General features: G+C 44.2%; 1 protein-coding gene across 2 annotated transcripts in view; it reads left to right on the plus strand.

Moving 5' to 3' along the window:
* LOC115186282 (E3 SUMO-protein ligase PIAS1) overlaps positions 1-23,348 on the plus strand; it is a 38,528-nt gene that overhangs the window by 9,024 nt on the left and 6,156 nt on the right. Inside the window, exons 1-9 of one of the 2 annotated variants that reach the window (XM_029745955.1) lie at positions 2,236-2,266; positions 3,940-4,342; positions 7,834-7,918; positions 9,583-9,630; positions 12,643-12,733; positions 16,988-17,122; positions 18,390-18,495; positions 19,084-19,157; positions 19,343-19,503. In XM_029745955.1, coding sequence (XP_029601815.1) covers positions 2,258-2,266; positions 3,940-4,342; positions 7,834-7,918; positions 9,583-9,630; positions 12,643-12,733; positions 16,988-17,122; positions 18,390-18,495; positions 19,084-19,157; positions 19,343-19,503 — 1,112 coding nt within the window. In that variant the 5' untranslated portion in view covers positions 2,236-2,257. Of the gene's footprint in view, positions 1-2,235; positions 2,267-3,939; positions 4,343-7,833; positions 7,919-9,582; positions 9,631-12,642; positions 12,734-16,987; positions 17,123-18,389; positions 18,496-19,083; positions 19,158-19,342; positions 19,504-23,348 lie in introns of those variants that run through there. The other variant, XM_029745954.1, reaches the window with a different exon arrangement.

The raw sequence follows: 23,348 nt of genomic DNA on the forward strand, positions 1-23,348 counted from the left end.
CTGCGGGATCGTCTGAGACCAGCCACCCCGGACAGCTGATGAAACTGGGTTTGCACCACCGAAGATTTTTTGCGCAAAACTGTCAGAAACCGTCTAATGGAAGCTCATCTGCGTGCTCGTTGTCCTCACCAGGGTCGTGACCTGACTGCAGTTAGTCGTTGTAACAGACTTCAGTGGGTAAATGCTCACCTTCGATGGCCACTGGCACGCTGGAGAAGTGTACTCTTCACGGATGAATCCCGGTTTCTACTGTACCGGACAGATGGCAGACATCGTGTTCCAGCCAATACAGAACCATTGAAGAGGAGGCCACTATCAACAGCCTGATCAACTCTATTCGAAGGAGATGTTTCATGCTGCATGAGACAAGTGGTCACATCAGCCATCCTTGGGTGGCTCTGGCCACCCAAGGATATTCAGAGACAACTCCTACGTTGTCTTGGCTGTGTGCTTAGTGTCATTGTCCTGTTGGAAGGTGAACTTTCACCCCAGTCTGAGTTCCTGAACGCTCTGGAGCAGGTTTTCATCAAGGATCTCTCTGTACGTTGCTCCGTTCATCTTTCCCTTGATCCTGACTAGTCTCCCAGTCCCTACTACTGAAAACATCCCTACAGCATGATGCTGCTGCCACCACCATGCTTCATCGTAGGGATGGTGCCTGGTTTCCTCCAGACGTAACACTTGGCATTCAGGCCAAAGAGTTACATTTACATTTTAGTTATTTAGCAGACGCTCTTATCCAGAGCGACTTACAGTAGTGAATGCATACATTTCATGCATTTTTTTTTTTTTTTTGTACTGGCCCCCCGTGGGAATTGAACCCACAACCCTGGCGTCGCACACACCATGCTCTACCAACTGAGTTCAATCTTGGTTTCATCAGACCAGAGAATCTTGTTTCTCATGGTCTGAGAGTCTTTAGGTGCCTTTTGGCAAACTCCAAGCGGGCTGTCATGTGCTTTTTACTGAGGAGTGGCTTCTGTCTGTTCACTCTACCATAAAGGCCTGATTGGTGGAATGCTGCAGAGATGGTTGTCCCATCTCCACAGAGGAATTCAGAGGCTCTGTCAGAGTGACTATTGGGTTTTTGGTCACCTCTCACCTCTAGGGTTGCAAAGGGTTGGAAACTTTCCAGAATTTTTTTAATGGGAAGTTAAGCCCTGGAATTTGGAGAATTTCATTAAAAAAAAATTATAACAGTTAAAAAAAAAATTTGTGGGATACACATAAGGCAATTCTAGGTCTTTTGGCATATTTTGGTTAAACTATCCCCAATTCAATGGAATTGCAACCCTCTGCATACACAGTGCATTCTTCCATCACATGTACAGCTGATTCTCAAGATCTTGCACACTAATGAGATGCTATTGAGCCCACACTACTACACTGTCTGAGCCAAGGACTACATGCTTTCTGGTAAGTTTTGACTACAATACTGGGTGGGGTGAATATATTGTGACATTATTTTTTTTGTTAACTAGTAAATAGTAGCCTACAGCAAAGTGTGTTTTAAATCATTTCTAACTTGTTAGCAATTTCTGCTAGTTAGCAAAAACTACCATGTGGGTTTTAGCTTGCTTGAGCCTGCTAGCTGAGGAGTGTTAATTCACCTGTTTCCATACATGTTTCATTTTAAAACATTTATCTTACAAAGGAGTTGTTTAATCTAACTGCTTAACTATTTATCAGTACATGGAATTGTATTTCTTTTGTTTTCATTTCACAATTTTTCTTCTTCTAATCTTTACAGGAAAATGCCACGGGCGCTATCTGATGTGTGGAGACATTTCACTGCAGCTACTGTAGAAGGAAAAGCTGTGTACATTTGCCAAATCATATGTGAAGAATGCAACAAAGATGCAGAATCATTTGGCCAATTGCATAAAGTTCCCTCAGCGCTCACAACAAGCAACCTCTGACAAAGAACCTCTGACACCTCTATTCGAGGTGAAAAAGATGAATCGATAGCAACAGCTCATGGTCCTCCTGGAATCAGATGTTTTGACTCAATTAAAGTAATGATGGACTGTTGTTTCTCTTTGCTTATTTGAGCTGTTCTTGCCATATTTGAGCTGTTCTTGCCTTCTGTATATCACCCCTACCTTGTCACAAGACAACTGATTGGTTCAAATGCAATAAGAAGGAAAGAAATTCCACAAATGTAAAAAAAGGCACACCTGTTAATTGAAACCCATTCCAGGTGACTACCTCATAAAGCTGGTTGAGAGAATGCCAAGAATGTGGACAGCCGTCATCAATGCAAAAGGTGGCTACTTTGAAGAATATAAAATATATTTTGATTTTAACACTTTTTTTGTTGTTGGTTACTACATTATTCCAAATGTGTTATTTCATAGTGTTGATGTCTTCACTATTATTATTCAACGTAGAAAATAGTAAAAAATAAAGAAACCCTTGAATGAGTAGGTGTCAACTTTTGACCGGTACTTATGTGTATATGGATAGATGGGATGTGTAGACTATATGAATAGAATATGTGACCAACTGGATTCGGTTTTATGTAGAAACATTTAAAATTGTGTATTTTTTTTTACATTGGATAAAAGTAGAGACTCAGAGATAGAAAATGGTATATCATACACTACAGTTGAGGAACAATGAGGAAAGTAATTCTGCTTTGAAAGTTGATTAACTTGTAACCCCACTTCTGAGAAAATGGTCCTCGGAATGTTTTGGTACCTGCTGGAGAGCTCTTCATTGTCTACACCCATTCAGCATCGTTCACACCCTCTTAAGCTTTAGCCCCATGTGAGGCCGTGTACTAAACAACTCTGAAATCGGAGTAGATAGCCAGAGTGAATTTACCAGCTACGCCTATCGGCAGTTGTCGCAGTGTCATCATGAACATTCTATTGAAATAGTTACTTGCATAGCGGAGTCTTTTGTTTAGACATGTAGCTAGCTAGCTAGCTAGCTAAACAATGAACCATTAATCTCAACTAATAACGTTTCCACCCTGCATGAATCTGCAGGTAGCTAACCAAACTGGTTCAATGTTAGCTAGCTAACCTTAGGCTATAACTAGCAATGCATATTGCTCTCAGATATGAATAATATTCCTACACAGATCATACACGTAATGTTAGCAAGCCAGCCATCTTAAGTTAGCTAGATAGCTAACAGTACACTAACTTGAAATGAAAATGACTTTCTGACAATTATAAATGTGTAATATCTGAATATGTAGCTAGCTAGACTCTCATACCTGTATACATGGATGGACACTTCTCCCTCGGTCATGGTTGCCCTTAGCTTGAAGATGTAATCCGGAGGTTTTATACAACAGCCTTCTTCTGTGTGTTCTCTTTTCGACTCGTCTGCATATTTGCAGTCAAACGCCAGAACCTTCTCCATCTCCTTAGCTGTCATACTCTAATTCCACTGATTTTCAAAACTCGGTCCTCCAGAAAGTGGAGAGCAACAGTTCTACTACGTGATGTCTTTATTAAAAAGCCACGTTAGAAAAGATTACCGACACATACTGAGCAGCTCATGTTATAGACAGAAGCGGGCTACATGGCAGACCAATCCAAACTCATCTCTCAGCATGTCCAGCCCATCCATTATCTCAGCCAATCATGGCTAGCGGGATGGTTTCTTTTTTAAACCAACTAGGCTCGTAATTTAACAATTTAATTCACATTTACAGATGACATACAAGTTTGTTATTAAGGCACATGAAAGTTCACATGTCCCAGAAGGCATTTCTACCAAAATAAAAAACGCATTTAGATTTTAAAAAAAGTAGCTTGAATGACTCGAATACAGTATATACATATGAAGTGGGTAAAAATATTATGTAAATGTATTTTAGTTGTTCTACTCGTGTGTCCTATTATTCCTCTATGTTTGTTGTGAAGTAATAATGCTTATTTTATTTTTTAATTACATTTTTATTTTTTTTCTCTCCTCCCAAAGCAAATGGTGATGAGCCTTCGTGTTTCAGAGCTACAAGTGTTACTAGGCTACGCAGGACGCAACAAGCACGGACGCAAACACCAACTGTTGACCAAAGCCTTGCACCTCCTTAAGGCCGGCTGCAGCCCCGCTGTCCAGATGAAGGTGAAGGAGCTCTACAGACGCCGCTTCCCCGCCAAGATGCTGTCTCCGGTGGATCTGGCCCTGCCCAGTGTCCACTCCACCTCCAGTCTACCCGGAGGCCTCACCTCGCTGGGGTTTGACAGCCACGGGTCCCCCTCGCCTGGCTCTCTGCTGGTGCCCAAACATGAACTTGGCCTTCACCCTGTACACCCTGACGTCAAGCTCCAGAGACTGCCCTTCTACGACATGCTGGATGAGCTTATCAAACCCACCAGCCTGGGTAAGTGGTGCTTAGACTTACATACATACATACGCTGAGTGTATAAAACATTAAGAACATCTTCTCTTTTCCATGAGACCGACCAGGTGAAAGCTATGATCCCTCGTTGATGTCACCTGTTAAATCCACTTCAATCCGTGTAGATGAAGGGGAGGAGACAAGTTAAAGAATGATTTTTTTTTTTTTTTTTAAAGCTTTGAGATAATTGAGACATGGATTGTGTCTGTGTGACCATTCAGAGGGTGAATTGGGCGAGACAGAAGATTGAAGTGCCTTTGAACGGGGGGATGGTAGTAGGTGCCTAGGGGGCATCAGTTTGAGTGTGTCAAGAACGGCAGCGCTGCTGGATTTTTCTTTTTACGCTCAACAGTTAACCGTGTGTAACCAACCAGTTAACCAATGCTTCCCACAGTTGTGTCAAGTTGGCTGGATGTCCTTTGGGTGGTGGACCGTTATTGATACACACGGGAAAATGTTGAGCGACAACCCAGCAGCTTTGCAGTTCTTGACACAGTCAAACCGGTGCACCTGGGTACCTACTACCATACCCTGTTCAAAGGCACTGAAATATTTTGTCTTGCCCATTCACCCTCTGAATGGCACACAAACACAATCCATATCTCAATTGTCTCAAGGCTTAACAGTCTTTCTTTAACCTAATCCAAGATGGCTAACCTAACCCTGTTCCCTATATAGTACACTACTATAGACCAGAGCCCTATTCCCTATATAGTACACTACTTTAGACCAGAGCCCTATTCCCTATATAGTGCACTACTTTAGACCAGAGCCCTATTCCCTATATAGTACACTACTTTAGACCAGAGCCCTATTCCCTATATAGTGCACTACTTTAGACCAGAGCCCTATTCCCTATATAGTGCACTACTTTAGACCAGAGCCCTATTCCCTATATAGTACACTACTATAGACCAGAGCCCTATTCCCTATATAGTACACTACTATAGACCAGAGCCCTATTCCCTATATAGTACACTACTATAGACCAGAGCCCTATTCCCTATATAGTACACTACTTTAGACCAGAGCCCTATTCCCTATATAGTACACTACTTTAGACCAGAGCCCTATTCCCTATATAGTGCACTACTATAGACCAGAGCCCTATTCCCTGTAATCCAAGATGGCGTAGCAGTCAGACGTCTTCTTAAACCTCAACTTCTAAATAATTACTCTCCTGCAACCCGCCTCACCCAATGTGGCGTGGATCTGTTTTTCTTCCTAAAGTATTTCTATTTACTTCGGATCTGGAATCCCTCAACTGAAGCTAGCCAGCTAACTACCTACCAGCTATCAGTCAGCAAACCATTGCTAGCGGTCATCAGCTAACCTTCAGCTCGGAAAGCTCTCGCCAGTTCGAACAACGTGACTCAAACCAGAGCATAACGGACCTATTTTTATTTTTTTCCACATATCCCCGGATTCCTACCGCAAACTCTGAACATTTTAATCTGGATCTTCGCAACTAGCTAACCGCAATCCCGGGAGACTACTCCTGGCTACCATTTCCATCCCCGGAACAAGCACCAATTAGCCTGAAGCTAGCCCGGCCAGGGCTCCTGTGCTACCACCGAAGCCCACTCCTGGGCTACAATATCCGGACTCCTTCTACTGCCGGAACCACGGAACCCCGCCGATCCTCTACGACTGGAAAACCGACATAATCTGCCCGAGGATTCCAACAGGCCCCTCAGGTGCGACGTCCTCTGAAGACCCATTCTGCTAACCGGCCTGCTAGCTATCTAGAGCTACTTGGAACCCTACTAATTCCACGACTGGTCTATCGACGTCACCGCACAAAGAGGCAAAAACAGACTTACCCCCATTGCGATGTCCCCCAAAGGCTAACTTGCTTGCCCCGGTCTGCTAACTGCTAGCATGCCTGCCCCGGTCTGCTAACTGCTAGCATGTTTAGCCCTGGTCTACTAACTGTTAGATTGTTAGCATCGACCTGCTAACTGTCTGAATCGCCGTGTCCCCAGTCAGCCCAACCACTCACTGGACCCATATGTTCACTTGGCTACGCATGCCTCTCTCTAATATCAACATGCCTCGTCCATTACTGTCCTGGTTAGTGATTACTGTCTTATTTCACTGTAGAGCCTCTAGCCCTGCTCAATATGCCTTAACCAACCATGTTGTTCCACCTCCTACACATGCGATGACATCACCTGGTTTAAACGTCTCTAGAGACTATATCTCTCTCATCATTACTCAATGTCTAGGTTTACCTCCAATGTACTCACATCCTACCTTACCTTTGTCTGTACACTACGCCTTGAATCTATGCTATCGTGCCCAGAAACCTGCTCCTTTGTTTCCTCTGTTTCGAACGTGCTAGACGGCCAGTTCTTATAGCTTTTAGCCGTAACCTTATCCTGCTCCTCCTCTGTTCCTCTGGTGATGTAGAGGTTAATCCAGGACCTGCAGTGCCTAGCTCCACTCCTACTCCCCAGGAGCTCTCATTTGTTGACTTCTGTAACTGTAAAAGCCTTGGTTTCATGCTTGTTAACATTAGAAGCCTCCTCCCTAAGTTTGTTTTACTCACTGCTTTAGCACACTCTGCCAACCCGGATGTCTTAGCCGTGTCTGAATCCTGGCTTAGGAAAACCACCAAAAACCCTGAAATCTCCATCGCTAACTATAACAATTTCTGCCAAGATAGAACTGCCAAAGCGGGTGGTGTTGCAATCTACTGCAAAGATAGCCTGCAGAGTTCTGTATTACTATCCAAGTCTGTACCCAAACAATTCGAGCATCTACTTCTAAAAATTCACCTTTCCAGAAACAAGTCTCTCGCTGTTGCCGCCTGCTATAGACCTCCCTCTGCCCCCAGCTGTGCCCTCGATACCATATGTGAATTGATTGACTGTATGTTGTTTTACTCCATGTGTAACTCTGTGTTGTTGTATGTTGTCGAACTGCTTTGCTTTATCTTGGCCAGGTCGCAGTTGTAAATGAGAACTTGTTCTCAACTAGCCTACCTGGTTAAATAAAGGTGAAATAAAAAAACAAACCTGTTTTCTCCCCTTCATCTACATAAGGGATCATAGCTTTCACCTGGATTCACCTGAGTTTGTGGAAAGGGCTGGTTTTGGACAGACAGTGTATATTTCACATACATTCCATCATATACACTGTGTTTTTATTAAAGCAATAAGGCTTTAACCTATAGATTATTGTGATTGTGGGAGCGGGTGGTTGGTAGGATGAGATTCGTTCTAGCTCTCTCTCTGTCTCTCTCTCTCTCTCTCTCTCTCTCTCTCTCTCTCTCTCTCTGTGTCTCTCTCTCTGTCTCTCTGTCTCTCTGTCTCTCTGTCTCTCTGTCTCTCTGTCTCTCTCTGTCTCTCTCTGTCTCTCTCTCTCTCTCTCTCTCTCTCTCTCTCTTTCTCCTTCTCTCTCTTCTCTCTCTTCTCTCTCTCTTCTCTCTCTTCTCTCTCTCTCTCTCTCTTCTCTCTCTTCTCTCTCAGCCTCAGACAACAGCCAGCGGTTTCAGGAGACGTGTTATGCCTTTGCGTTGACGCCTCAGCAGGTCCAGCAGATCAGCAGCTCCATGTAAGACTGACCCCTATCTACACCACTACAACACACCTGACCTCTATCTACACCACTACAACACACCTGACCCCTATCTACACCACTACAACACACCCGACCCCTATCTACACCACTAGAACACACCTGACCCCTATCTACACCACTACAACACACCTGACCTCTATCTACACCACTACAACACACCCGACCCCTATCTACACCACTACAACACACCCGACCCCTATCTACACCACTAGAACACACCTGACCCCTATCTACACCACTAGAACACACCTGACCCCTATCTACACCACTACAACACACCTGACCCCTATCTACACCACTACAACACACCTGACCCCTATCTACACCACTACAACACACCTGACCCCTATCTACACCACTACAACACACCTGACCCCTATCTACACCACTACAACACACCTGACCCCTATCTACACCACTACAACACACCTGACCCCTATCTACACCACTACAACACACCTGACCCCTATCTACACCACTACAACACACCTGACCTCTATCTACACCACTACAACACACCTGACCCCTATCTACACCACTACATAACACCTGACCCCTATCTACACCACTACAACACACCTGACCCCTATCTACACCACTACAACACACCTGACCCCTATCTACACCACTACAACACACCTGACCCCTATCTACACCACTACAACACACCTGACCCCTATCTACACCACTACAACACACCTGACCTCTATCTACACCACTACAACACACCTGACCCCTATCTACACCACTACAACACACCCGACCTCTATCTACACCACTACAACACACCCGACCTCTATCTACACCACTACAACACACCCGACCCCTATCTACACCACTACAACACACCCGACCCCTATCTACACCACTACAACACACCTGACCCCTATCTACACCACTACAACACACCCGACCCCTATGTACAAAAATACAGTTTTTAATAAACTGCAAATCGATGCATGCAATACACATGATCCTATTGCAAGTCACAATATTTGGCACTCTCATTGGATAATGGGATAACAATGCCTTCCCATTGGATAATGGGATAACTGTGCCTTCCCATTGGATAATGGGATAACAGTGCCTTCCCATTGGATAATGGGATAACTGTGCCTTCCCATTGGATAATGGGATAACTGTGCCTTCCCATTGGATAATGGGATAACTGTGCCTTCCCATTGGATAATGGGATAACTGTGCCTTCCCATTGGATAATGGGATAACTGTGCCTTCCCATTGGATAATGGGATAATTGTGCCTTCCCATTGGATAATGGGATAATTGTGCCTTCCCATTGGATAATGGGATAACTGTGCCTTCCCATTGGATAATGGGATAACTGTGCCTTCCCATTGGATAATGGGATAACTGTGCCTTCCCATTGGATAATGGGATAATTGTGCCTTCCCATTGGATAATGGGATAACTGTGCCTTCCCATTGGATAATGGGATAACTGTGCCTTCCCATTGGATAATGGGATAACAGGGCCTTCCCATTGGATAATGGGATAACAATGCCTTCCCATCTAGTTGTAATTCTATGGTTATTTTGCTCACTGCCATTTTGCTCGTGCAAAACATTGTCAAACTGACTTCTCACCTGAACCTTATGTCTCTCTCTGTGTCTCTACAGGGACATCTCTGGGACCAAGTGTGACTTTGCAGTCCAGGTTCAGTTAAGGTAGGCTCTCCTGCCTTCTCACAGAGCCTTCAGAAAGTATTCACACCCATTGACTTTTTTTCCATATTTTGTTGTTGTTACAGCCTGATTTTAAATTTTTTTTTTTTATTATTGATTAAATTTAGATTTTTTTTTAGGGTCACTGGCTTACACACAATAACCCATAATGTCAAAGTGGAAGTATGTTTTTTTTAACTTTTTACAAATTATTTAAAAAAATGTAAAAGCTGAAATGTCTTGAGCCTGTAAGTATTCAACCCCCTTTTGTTATATCAAGCATAAATAAGTTCAGGAGTAAATATTTGCTTAACAAGTCACATAATAAGTTGCATGCGTTTTTTAAAATGACCACATCATCGCTGTACCCCCACACATACAAGAGAGCACCTATTGGTAGATGGGTAAAAAACTAAAAAGCAGACATTGAATATCCCTTTGAGCATGGTGAAGTTATTAATTACACTTTGGATGGTGTATCAATACACCCAGTCACTACAAAGATACAGGTGTCCTTCCTAACTCAGTTGCTGGTGAGGAAGGAAACCTCACAGGGAATTCATCATGAGGCCAATGGTGATTTTAAAACAGTTACAGAGTTTAATGGCTGTGATAGGAGAAAACTGAGGATGGATCAACAACATTGTAGTTACTCCACAATACTAACCTAAATGACAGAGTGAAAAGAAGGAAGGCAGTACAGAATAAAAAATATTCCACATCATGCATCCTGTTTGCAATGAGGCACTGAAGTAATACTGCAAAAAATGTGGCAAAGCAATTCGCTTTTTGTCCTGAATACAAAGTGTTATGTTAGGGGCAAATCCAATACAACACATTACTGAGTACCACTCGCCATATTTTCTAGCATAGTGGTGGCTGCATCATGTTATGGGTATGCTTGTAATTGTTAAGGACTGGGAAGTTTTTCAGGATAAATAAGAAACAGAATGGAGCTAAGCACAGGCAAAATCCTAGAGGAAAACCTGGTTCAGTCTGCTTTCCACCAGACACTGGGAGAGGAATTCACCTTTCAGCAGGACAATAACCTAAAACACAAGGCCAAATCTACACTGGAGTTGCTTACCAAGAAGACGGTGAATGTTCCTGAGGGGCCGAGTTACAGTTTTGACTTAAATCTGCTTGAAAATCTCAGACCTGAAAATGGTTGTCTAGCAATGATCAACAACCAATTTGTCAGAGCTTGAAGAATTTTGAAAAGAATAATGGACAAATGTTGCACAATCCAGGTGTGTAAAGCTCTTAGAGACTTACCCAGAAAGACTCACAGCTGTAATCGCTCTTAGAGACTTACCCAGAAAGACTCACAGCTGTAATCGCTGACAAAGGTGCTTCTACAAAGTATTGACTCGGGTGTGTGGTGTTAGATGTAAATTAGATTTCTGTATTTCATTAGCAAAACCTGAAAGGCCGCTCAGCAAGGAAGAAGCCACTGCTCCAAAACCACCATAAAAAAGCCAGACTACGGTTTGCAACTGCACATGGGGACAAAGATCGTACTTTTTGGAGAAATGTCCTCTGGTCTGATGAAACAAAAATAGAACTGTTTGGTCATAATGACCATTGTTATGTTTGGAGGAAAAAGGGGGAGGCTTGCAAGCTGAAGAACACCATCCCAACCGTGAAGCACGGGGGTGGCAGCATCATGTTGTGGGGGTGCTTTGCTGCAGGAGGGACTGGTGCACTTCACAAAATAGATGGCATCATGAGGGATGAAAATGATGTGGATATATTGAAGCAACATCTCAAGACATCAGTCAGGAAGTTAAAGCTTGGTCGTAAATGGGTCTTCCAAATGGACAATGACCCCAAGCATACTTCCAAAGTTGTGACAAAATGGCTTAAGGACAACAAAGTCAAGGTATTGGAGTGGCCATCACAAAGCCCTGACCTCAATCCTAGAGAGAATTTGTGGGCAGAACTGAAAAAGCGTGTGCAAGCAAGGAGGCCTACAAACCTGACTCAGTTACACCAACTCTGTCAGGAGGAATCGGCCATAATTCACCCAACTTATTGTGGGAAGCTTGTGGAAGGCTACCCGAAACGTTTGACCCAAGTTAAACAATTTAAAGGCAATGCTACCAAATACTAATTGAGTGCATGTAAACTTCTGACCCACTTGGAACGTGAGGAAAGAAATAAAAGCTGAAATAAATCATTCTCTCTACTATTAATCTGACATTTCACATTCTTAAAATAAAGTGGTGATCCTAACTGACCTAAAACAGGGAATTTTTACTAGGATTAAATGTCAGGAATTGTGAAAATCTGATTTTAAATGTATTTAGCTAAGTTGTATGTAAACTTCCAACTTCAAGTGTGTGTGTGTGTGTGTAATACATTTTGAATTCAGGCTGTAACACAATGTGGAATAAGTCAAGGGGTATGAATACTTTCTGAAGGCACCATACTCTTTTCTTTCACTTTTGACAATATGACTTGTTCACTAAGTAAAGTTGAGAGATGCTTGTTCACTAAGTAAAGTTGAGAGATGCTTGTTCACTAAGTAAAGTTGAGAGATGCTTGTTCACTAAGTAAAGTTGAGAGATGCTTGTTCACTAAGTAAAGTTGAGAGATGCTTGTTCACTAAGTAAAGTTGAGAGATGCTTGTTCACTAAGTAAAGTTGAGAGATGCTTGTTCACTAAGTAAAGTTGAGAGATGCTTGTTCACTAAGTAAAGTTGAGAGATGCTTGTTCACTAAGTAAAGTTGAGAGATGCTTGTTCACTAAGTAAAGTTGAGAGATGGCGGTGCTACAAAAAGGCTTCTATGAAATGGATCACCTTCCAAGGACAGAAAATATTTTGTTCTGGTCTTTTTGGGATCACACTCTCTTTTAAAAAAAATATATATAAAAAATATGACCGCTTGTCAATTGTTTATTGATGTGTCTGTGATTTTTGAATTGGTTATTAATCTCTCTGGTATTCCTAGCGATTTTTTTTATTTTTTATTCATCTCTGGTATTTGTTATTGATCTGTGGTCCTCTCCCAGGTTTTGTTTGTCAGAGACGAGCTGTGCCCAGGAGGATCATTTCCCGTCCAACCTGTGTGTTAAAGTCAACAGCAAGCCCTGTAACCTCCCGGTGAGTCCGTCTGACCTTTTTCTAGGGTGTCCAATCAAAAACCCATGTTTTGACCAATGGGTAAAATTATATGTTAATAATGTACATCATCCTGTAGCCTTCCCTGTAGCTCAGTTGGTAGAGCATGGTGTTTGCAACACCAGGGTTGTGGGTTCGATTCCCACGGGGGGCCAGCACAGGAAAAAAAAATGTATGATATGTATGAAATTGTATGAAATGTATGCATTCACTACTGTAAGTCACTCTGGATAAGAGCGTCTGCTAAATGACTAATGGGTCAAATCTCATGTCTCCGTTCCAAATATTTTACCCATTATAAAAATGGCCAAAATGACTTATTGAATCAATGGATTCCTGTGGATTTTTTTCTTTATTTTTTTAAATAAGGAAAAATACAGAGACAACAACACAAACATAAAGAGAGACCTAAAGACAACAACACAGCATAGTAGCAACACAACATGACAACAGCATGGCAGCAACACAACATGACAACAACATGGCAGCAACACAACATGACAACAACATGGCAGCAACACAACATGACAACAACATGGCAGCAACACAACATGACAACAACATGGCAGCAACACAACATGACAACAACATGGCAGCAACACAACATGACAACAACATGGCAGAAACACAACATGACAACAACATGGCAGCAACACAACATGACAACAACATGGCAGCAACACAACATGACAACAACATGGCAGCAACACAACATGACAACAGCATGGTAGCAACATGACAACAACATGGTAGTAGCAACATGACAACAACATGGTAGCAACACAGCATGACAACAACATGGTAGCAACACAACATGACAACAACATGGCAGCAACACAACATGACAACAGCATGGTAGCAACATGATAACAACATGGTAGCAACACAACAACAACATGGTAGCAACACAACATGACAACATGGTAGCAACACAACATGACAACAGCATGGTAGCATCACAACATGACAACATGGTAGCAACACAACATGACAACAGCATGGTAGCATCACAACATGGTAGCAACACATGACAACAACATGGTAGCAACACAACATGACAACAACATGGTAGCAACACAGCATGACAATAACATGGCAGCAACACAACATGACAACAACATGGTAGCAGCACAACATGGTAGCAACACAACATGGTAGCAACACAAAACATGGTACAAACATTATTGGGCCCGGACAACAGCACAAAGGGCAAGAAGGTAGAGACAACAATACATCACGCAAAGGTACAATACATATAATATGTTAGAGAAACACCTCATTGAACGATTCAGAACATGAATTATCATATTTGTCTTGGTCAAATGTATTTTATAGCATAAATATGTGACATTTCATAACCAATACCTTACTCATTAAACCATTTGTTTCTCAATCCTGGTGCTGGGGTCCTACGGGGTTTGTCTTTGCCCTAGTGCTAACACATTATCCTGGTCCTAGTGCTAACACATTATCCTGGTCCTAGTGCTAACACATTATCCTGGTCTTAGTGCTAACACATTATCCTGGTCCTACATGGTTTGTCTTTGCCCTAGTGCTAACACATTATCCTGATCCTACAGGGTTTGTCTTTACCCTAGTGCTAACACATTATCCTGGTCCTAGTGCTAACACATTATCCTGGTCCTACAGGGTTTGTGTTTACCCTAGTGCTAACACATTATCCTGGTCCTAGTGCTAACACATTATCCTGGTCCTAGTGCTAACACATTATCCTGGTCCTAGTGCTAACACATTATCCTGGTCCTACATGGTTTGTCTTTACCCTAGTGCTAACACATTATCCTGGTCCTAGTGCTAACACATTATCCTGGTCCTACAGGGTTTGTCTTTGTCCTAGTCCTAACACATTATCCTGGTCCTACAGGGTTTGTCTTTGTCCTAGTGCTAACACATTATCCTGGTCCTACAGGGTTTGTCTTGGCCCTAGTGCTAACACATTATCCTGGTCCTAGTGCTAACACATTATCCTGGTCCTACAGGGTTTGTCTTTGCCCTAGTGCTAACACATTATCCTGGTCCTAGTGCTAACACATTATCCTGGTCCTAGTGCTAACACATTATCCTGGTCCTACAGGGTTTGTCTTGGCCCTAGTGCTAACACATTATCCTGGTCCTAGTGCTAACACATTATCCTGGTCCTACAGGGTTTGTCTTTACCCTAGTGCTAACACATTATCCTGGTCCTAGTGCTAACACATTATCCTGGTCCTAGTGCTAACACATTATCCTGGTCCTAGTGCTAACACATTATCCTGGTCCTAGTGCTAACACATTATCCTGGTCCTAGTGCTAACACATTATCCTGGTCCTACATGGTTTGTCTTTGCCCTAGTGCTAACACATTATCCTGATCCTACAGGGTTTGTCTTTACCCTAGTGCTAACACATTATCCTGGTCCTAGTGCTAACACATTATCCTGGTCCTACAGGGTTTGTCTTTACCCTAGTGCTAACACATTATCCTGGTCCTAGTGCTAACACATTATCCTGGTCCTAGTGCTAACACATTATCCTGGTCCTACATGGTTTGTCTTTACCCTAGTGCTAACACATTATCCTGGTCCTACAGGGTTTGTCTTTACCCTAGTGCTAACACATTATCCTGGTCCTAGTGCTAACACATTATCCTGGTCCTATAGGGTGTGTCTTTGTCCTAGTGCTAACACACATTTATTGCACTAATCAGCTCATCATCAAGCCTTTCATTGAATCAAATGTGTTAGTTGTACCCCTTTCGTTCCCCGGGACCAGGATTGGGAAACACTGCATTAAGCAGGGTAGCCTAGTGGTTAGAGTGTAGAGGTGGTAGGTAGTCTAGTGGTTAGAGTGTAGAGGTGGCAGGTAGCCTAGTGGTTAGAGTGTAGAGGTGGCAGGTAGCCTAGTGGTTAGAGTGTAGAGGTGGCAGGTAGTCTAGTGGTTAGAGTGTAGAGGTGGGAGGTAGCCTAGTGGTTAGAGTGTAGAGGTGGTAGGTAGCCTAGTGGTTAGAGTGTAGAGGTGGCAGGTAGCCTAGTGGTTAGAGTGTAGAGGTGACAGGTAGCCTAGTGGTTAGAGTGTTGGGCTAGTAACCGAAAGGTTGCAAGTTCGAATCCCTGAGCTGACAAGGTACAAATCTGTCTTTCTGCCCCCTGAACAAGGCAGTTAACCCACTGTTCCCCAGTAGGCTGTCATTGAAAATAGGAATTTGTTCTTAACTGACTTGCCTAGTTAAATAAAGGTAAACATTTAAAAAAAAAAAAAGCAATGCTCAAGTAATGTCACTTTTATCCAAAGTGCTTGACAGTAATATCATTTTTAATACACTGAACCAAAAATATAAACGCAAAATGTAAAGTGTTGATCTCATGTTTAATGAGCTGAAATAAAAGATCCCAGAAATGTTCCATACGCACAAAATGCTTATTTCTCTCAAATGTTGTGCAAAAATTAGTTTACATCCCTGTTAGCGAGCATTTCTCCTTTTGCCAAGATAATCCATCCACCTGACAGGTGTGGCATATCAAGAAGCTGATTTATACACCATCATCATTACACAGGTGCACCTTGTGCTGGGGACAATAAAAGGCCACACTAAAATGTGAAGTTGTCACACAATACAATGCCATAGATGTCTACAGTTTTGAGGGAGCGTACAATTGGCATGCTGTGACTGCAGGAATGTCCACCAGAGCTGTTTGCTGAGAATTGAATGTTAATTTCTCTACCATAAGCCGCCTCCAATATCGTTTTAGAGAATTTGTCAGTACGTCCAACCGGTCTCACAACCGCAGACCAGCCCAGGATCATCACATGGTCTAAGACCAGTCACTCATAAAGCTGATCAAACTGGGTTTGCACAACCAAAGAATCTCTGCACAAACTGCTCATCTGTATGCTCGTCGTCTTGGCGCTGCATGAGGCAAATGGTGGTCACACCAGATACTGACTGGTTTTCTGATCCACGCCCCTACCTTTTTCTTTAAAAAGGTATCTGTGACCAACCGATGCATATTATGTATTCCCAGTCATGTGAAATCCATAGATTAGGACCTAATTAATTAATTGAAATCGACTGATTTCCTGATATGAACTGTAACTCAGTTGTTGTCAAATGTTTATATTTTTGTTTAGTGCATGTTGTCCCTGTGGGACTTGAACCCACAATTCTTGGAAGTTGTTAGCCTAGCGTCCTGCTCTTCCCAACCTGACATTGACCCTGTTGTTTCACCTCTTCCTCAGAGCTACCTTCCTCCAACCAAAAACGGTGTGGAACCCAAGCGGCCAAGTCGCCCTATCAACATCACGTCACTGGTCAGACTGTCCACCACAGTACCCAACACTATCGTGGTGTCGTGGACCTCTGAGATAGGCAGGGTAAGGAATCTTATCGTGGTGTCATGGACCTCTGAGATAGGCAGGGTAAGGGATCTTATCGTGGTGTCCATGGACCTCCGAGATAGGCAGGGTAAGGAATCTTATCGTGGTGTCGTGGACCTCCGAGATAGGCAGGGTAAGGAATCTTATTGTGGTGTCGTGGACCTCTGAGATAGGCAGGGTAAGGAATCTTATTGTGGTGTCGTGGACCTCCGAGATAGGCAGGGTAAGGGATCTTATTGTGGTGTCGTGGACCTCTGAGATAGGCAGGGTAAGGAATCTTATCGTGGTGTCGTGGACCTCCGAGATAGGCAGGGTAAGGAATCTTATTGTGGTGTCGTGGACCTCTGAGATAGGCAGGGTAAGGAATCTTATTGTGGTGTCGTGGACCTCTGAGATAGGCAGGGTAAGGAATCTTATTGTGGTGTCGTGGACCTCTGAGATAGGCAGGGTAAGGAATCTTATTGTGGTGTCGTGGACCTCTGAGATAGGCAGGGTAAGGAATCTTATTGTGGTGTCGTGGACCTCTGAGATAGGCAGGGTAAGGAATCTTATTGTGGTGTCGTGGACCTCTGAGATAGGCAGGGTAAGGAATCTAACGTTGGACACCAATCCAGAATCCTCCAACCAGGATATCTGGAAACCTGGGAAATTTGGGAACATGACCAGTATTTTGCAACCCTAAGGCTGGCTGGGCTGGGCTGGGCTGGCTGGGTTGGCTGGGCTGGGCGGGTGGCTGGGCTGGCTGGGCTGGGCTGGGCTGTCTGGGCTGGGCTGGGCTGTCTGGCTGGGCTGGGCTGGGTTGGCTGGGCTGGGCGGGTGGCTGGGCTGGCTGGGCTGGGCTGGCTGGGCTGGGCTGGCTGGGCTGGCTGGGCTGGGCTGGGCTGGCTGGGCTGGGCTGTTTGGCTGGGCTGGGCGGGTGGCTGGGCTGGGCTGGCTGGCTGGGCTGGCTGGGCTGGGCTGGCTGGGCTGGCTGGCTGGGCTGGCTGGGCTGGTTGGCTGGGCTGGGCTGGTTGGCTGGGCTGGTTGGCTGGGCTGGTTGGCTGGGCTGGCTGGCTGGGCTGGCTGGGCTGGGCTGGGCTGGCTGGCTGGCTGACAAACTGTTGGATAAACCTGTTGCATAAGATATAGACCCGTGTTTGTGTACTATGTGGTTGCTGCTGTTGAGCCACAAAGCGTTGAGAATGTTATTCTATTCCATTTGTATGGTTTTGTGTCCTCGTTCATTGTGATAACCTCCCTCCTGTTGTCTTGTCTCCCATCTCAGAGTTTCTCCATGGCAGTGTACCTGGCGAGACAGCAGACATCCACAACCCTGCTACAGAGGCTACGAGCCAAAGGCATCCGTAACCCAGACCACTCCAGAGCTCTCAGTAGGTGGCTCTCTGATATTAGACGGTGCTGCCGGGCCTGGTCCCCTAGATCTGTTGGTTCTGTAAAACCCAAGACCCTAATGACCATAAGGGGCTGACTCTAAGGCACCAAGCTAGGGGAGTGGGAACGGGAGAATGTCCTCTTTTTATTGGTGACATCCAGCTCATTGTGTTCTGTGTGTTGTCTCTTTCCTCTCCTCTCTCTCTCCCTCTCCATCTCTCTCTCCTCTCCTCTCTCTCTCTCCCTCTCCATCTCTCTCTCCTCTCCTCTCTCCCTCTCCCTCTCCATCTCTCTCTCCTCTCCTCTCTCTCTCTCCCTCTCTCTCTCCCTCTCTCTCTCTCCTCTCCTCTCCTCTCTCTCTCTCCCTCTCTCCCTCTCTCTCTCCCTCTCCCTCTCCCTCTCCCTCTCCCTCTCCCTCTCCCTCTCCCTCTCCCTCTCCCTCTCCCTCTCCCTCTCCCTCTCCCTCCTCTCTCTCTCTCTCTCTCTCTCTCTCTCTCTCTCTCTCTCTCCTCTCTCCCTCTCCCTCTCCCTCTCTCTCTCTCTCTCTCTCTCTCTCTCCCTCTCCCTCTCCCTCTCCCTCTCAACAGTCAAAGAGAAGTTAACGGCAGACCCTGACAGTGAGATTGCGACCACCAGTCTACGAGTCTCTCTACTCTGTCCGGTACGTAGTCATTTACATTTTAGTCATTTAGCAGACGTTCTTAATCAGATTTACAGCATTCAACTCGGGTTAAGTAGCTAATTAGTAGAGGAAACACCATCAAAATCACCATTTAAAATGTCATTATCAGTCCTCACGATGTTGATGTATATTCATCTTCCTGTTTCCTGTGTGTTTTTGTGTAGCTGGGGAAGATGCGTCTGATGATCCCGTGCAGAGCGTTGACGTGTTCCCACCTCCAGTGTTTCGACGCTACGCTTTACCTCCAGATGAATGAGAAGAAGCCCACCTGGGTGTGTCCTGTCTGCGATCAGAAGGCCCCTTACCAACACCTCATCATCGACGGGTTCGTTCTGCTGCTGGCCCCTCTTTCACCTCGCTCTACCGCTCTCTATCTCTCTCTCTACCTACCTCTCTCTCTCTACCTACCTCTCTCTCTCTACCTACCTCTCTCTCTACCTCTCTCTCTACCTCTCTCTATCTCCCTCTCTCTCTCTACCTCTCTCTCTACCTCTCTCTCTATCTCCCTCTCTACCTACCTCTCTCTACCTACCTCTCTCTCTACCTCTCTCTCTACCTCTCTCTCTACCTCTCTCTCTACCTCTCTCTCTACCTCTCTCTCTACCTCTCTCTCTCTCTACCTCTCTCTCTACCTACCTCTCTCTCTACCTACCTCTCTCTCTACCTCTCTCTCTACCTCTCTCTATCTCCCTCTCTCTCTCTACCTCTCTCTCTATCTCCCTCTCTACCTACCTCTCTACCTCTCTCTCTACCTACCTCTCTCTCTACCTACCTCTCTCTCTACCTCTCTCTCTACCTCTCTCTACCTCTCTCTCTACCTCTCTCTCTACCTCTCTCTCTACCTCTCTCTCTACCTCTCTCTCTACCTCTCTCTCTACCTCTCTCTCTACCTCTCTCTACCTCTCTCTCTACCTCTCTACCTACCTCTCTCTACCTACCTCTCTCTCTCTACCTCTCTCTCTACCTCTCTCTCTACCTCTCTCTCTACCTCTCTCTACCTCTCTCTCTACCTCTCTCTCTACCTCTACCTCTACCTCTATCTCTCTACCTCTCTCTACCTCTCTCTCTCTACCTCTCTCTACCTCTCTCTCTCTACCTCTCTCTACCTCTCTCTCTCTACCTCTCTCTACCTCTCTCTCTCTACCTCTCTCTACCTCTCTCTACCTCTCTACCTCTCTCTCTCTACCTCTCTCTCTCTACCTCTCTCTCTAGCTAGCTGTTTAGTTTTCTAGCCACAGCAGTCAACTAGCTAGGTAGCTATTTAGTTTTCTAGCCACAGCAGTCAACTAGCTAGGTAGCTGTTTAGTTTTCTAGCCGCAGCAGTCAACTAGCTAGCTGTTTAGTTTTCTAGCCGCAGCAGTCAACTAGCTAGCTGTTTAGTTTTCTAGCCACAGCAGTCAACTAGCTAGCTAGCTGTTTAGTTTTCTAGCCACAGCAGTCAACTAGCTAGCTAGCTGTTTAGTTTTCTAGCCACAGCAGTCAACTAGCTAGCTAGCTGTTTAGTTTTCTAGCCACAGCAGTCAACTAGCTAGGTAGCTATTTAGTTTTCTAGCCACAGCAGTCAACTAGCTAGCTGTTTAATTTTCTAGCCGCAGCAGTCAACTAGCTAGCTGTTTAGTTTTCTAGCCGCAGCAGTCAACTAGCTAGGTAGCTATTTCGTTTTCTAGCCACAGCAGTCAACTAGCTAGCTAGCTGTTTAGTTTTCTAGCCGCAGCAGTCAACTAGCTAGCTAGCTGTTTAGTTTTCTAGCCACAGCAGTCAACTAGCTAGCTGTTTAGTTTTCTAGCCGCAGCAGTCAACTAGCTAGCTGTTTAGTTTTCTAGCCACAGCAGTCAACTAGCTAGGTAGCTATTTAGTTTTCTAGCCACAGCAGTCAACTAGCTAGGTAGCTATTTAGTTTTCTAGCCACAGCAGTCAACTAGCTAGGTAGCTGTTTAGTTTTCTAGCCGCAGCAGTCAACTAGCTAGCTGTTTAGTTTTCTAGCCGCAGCAGTCAACTAGCTAGGTAGCTATTTAGTTTTCTAGCCGCAGCAGTCAACTAGCTAGGTAGCTATTTTGTTTTCTAGCCACAGCAGTCAACTAGCTAGGTAGCCACAGCAGTCAACTAGCTAGGTAGCTGTTTAGTTTTCTAGCCACAGCAGTCAACTAGCTAGCTAGCTAGCTGTTTAGTTTTCTAGCCACAGCAGTCAACTAGCTAGGAAGCTGTTTAGTTTTCTAGCCACAGCAGTCATCTAGCTAGCTGTTTAGTTTTCTAGCCACAGCAGTCAACTAGCTAGCTAGCTAGCTGTTTAGTTTTCTAGCCACAGCAGTCAACTAGCTAGGAAGCTGTTTAGTTTTCTAGCCACAGCAGTCATCTAGCTAGCTGTTTAGTTTTCTAGCCACAGCAGTCATCTAGCTAGCTGTTTAGTTTTCTAGCCGCAGCAGTCAACTAGCTAGGTAGCCACACCAGTCAACTAGGTAGCTAGCTGTTTAGTTTTCTAGCCACAGCAGTCAACTAGCTAGCTAGGTAGCTGTTTAGTTTTCTAGCCACAGCAGTCAACTAGCTAGGTAGCTGTTTAGTTAATCTAGCCACAGCAGTCAACTAGCTAGGTAGCCACAGCAGTCAACTAGCTAGGTAGCTGTTTAGTTTTCTAGCCACAGCAGTCAACTAGCTAGCTGTTTAGTTTTCTAGCCACAGCAGTCAACTAGCTAGGAAGCTGTTTAGTTTTCTAGCCACAGCAGTCAACTACCTAGCTATTTAGTTTTCTAGCCACAGCAGTCAACTAGCTAGGTAGCCACACCAGTCAACTAGGTAGCTAGCTGTTTAGTTTTCTAGCCACAGCAGTCAACTAGCTAGCTAGGTAGCTGTTTAGTTTTCTAGCCACAGCAGTCAACTAGCTAGGTAGCTGTTTAGTTAATCTAGCCACAGCAGTCAACTAGCTAGCTGTTTAGTTGTCTAGCCACAGCAGTCAACTAGCTAGCTGTTTAGTTTTCTAGCCACAGCAGTCAACTAGCTAGCTAGGTAGCTGTTTAGTTTTCTAGCCACAGCAGTCAACTAGCTAGGTAGCCGCAGCAGTCAACTAGCTAGGTAGCCACACCAGTCAACTAGCTAGCTGTTTAGTTTTCTAGCCACAGCAGTCAACTAGCTAGGTAGCCACACCAGTCAACTAGCTAGGTAGCCACACCAGTCAACTAGCTAGCTAGATAGATAGGTGTTTAGTTTTCTACCACGTCCACTAATTTGTTTGTAAACAATTAAGACGCCAGTTAGCTAGAACATGTTCTTGTCAAACTGTCAACAGAGCAGCTGGCAAACAATATGCCAAATAACTTACATCAGATTTGACCGTTCAGACACGAGTCACATGGCCAGGAATCAGATTTGTATCAGCTTTTTAAACCACCTGCGAATGTGGTTTGAAATGTGGCCGGAAATATCCTATTCCTTGTCCTTTTTTTGCTGTTCAGACTGCTGGAAAAACAACAGATTTCAAATTAGATATGCAAATCGATAGGATCTGAGTCACTTCAAACTTCCAATGTGAACAAGGCTTTTATATGTTCAATGTTTCTTTTGAAATAAATCTTTTTATTTATTTTTTGTTAAAGGAATAGTGCCACAATAATACAATTAGAGTTCAGTTCACGTAATGGTGTTGACCTTTAAAATGAGGGACATATGTAAATGAATCACTAATCAATCACGTTAAATAAATAAACATCTTCAGAAATGACTGTCAAAGCAGCCAAATAGCTAGAGCTTTACAATGATGGTGAAACTTTGGGGGTTCAGTGGGTTAAAATCTTCCTTAGAAATTACACAAGGTTCATGTCAAAATACATCATTTTGGCACTTTTAACAAGCCTTTATTCATATTACAAAAGCACATTTATTGAGTTCTCCATGTGTTCAATATTAAAGGGCACTTAATTTAATATAACAGGCTTTTTAAAATTAAACATTTGTTCTATAAAAATATCAAAGGGAACTATCTCTCGGTCCGCTCGCTTAATCTATTTTCCTTCCGTTCTCTTCGTCTCTCTCCGCTCTACTATATATCCGCGTTGATCTATATCTCTCTCGTATCATCTATCTACCTACTCTATTCTCTCTCTCTCAGTCTCTATCTTCTCTCTCATTCTCAGTCCTCTCTACTCGGTTCTCTCTCCGTTCTCTCTTTCAGTCTCTCTC

The sequence above is a fragment of the Salmo trutta genome, unplaced genomic scaffold (assembly GCF_901001165.1).
Source record: "Salmo trutta unplaced genomic scaffold, fSalTru1.1, whole genome shotgun sequence".
NCBI lineage: Eukaryota > Metazoa > Chordata > Actinopteri > Salmoniformes > Salmonidae > Salmo > Salmo trutta.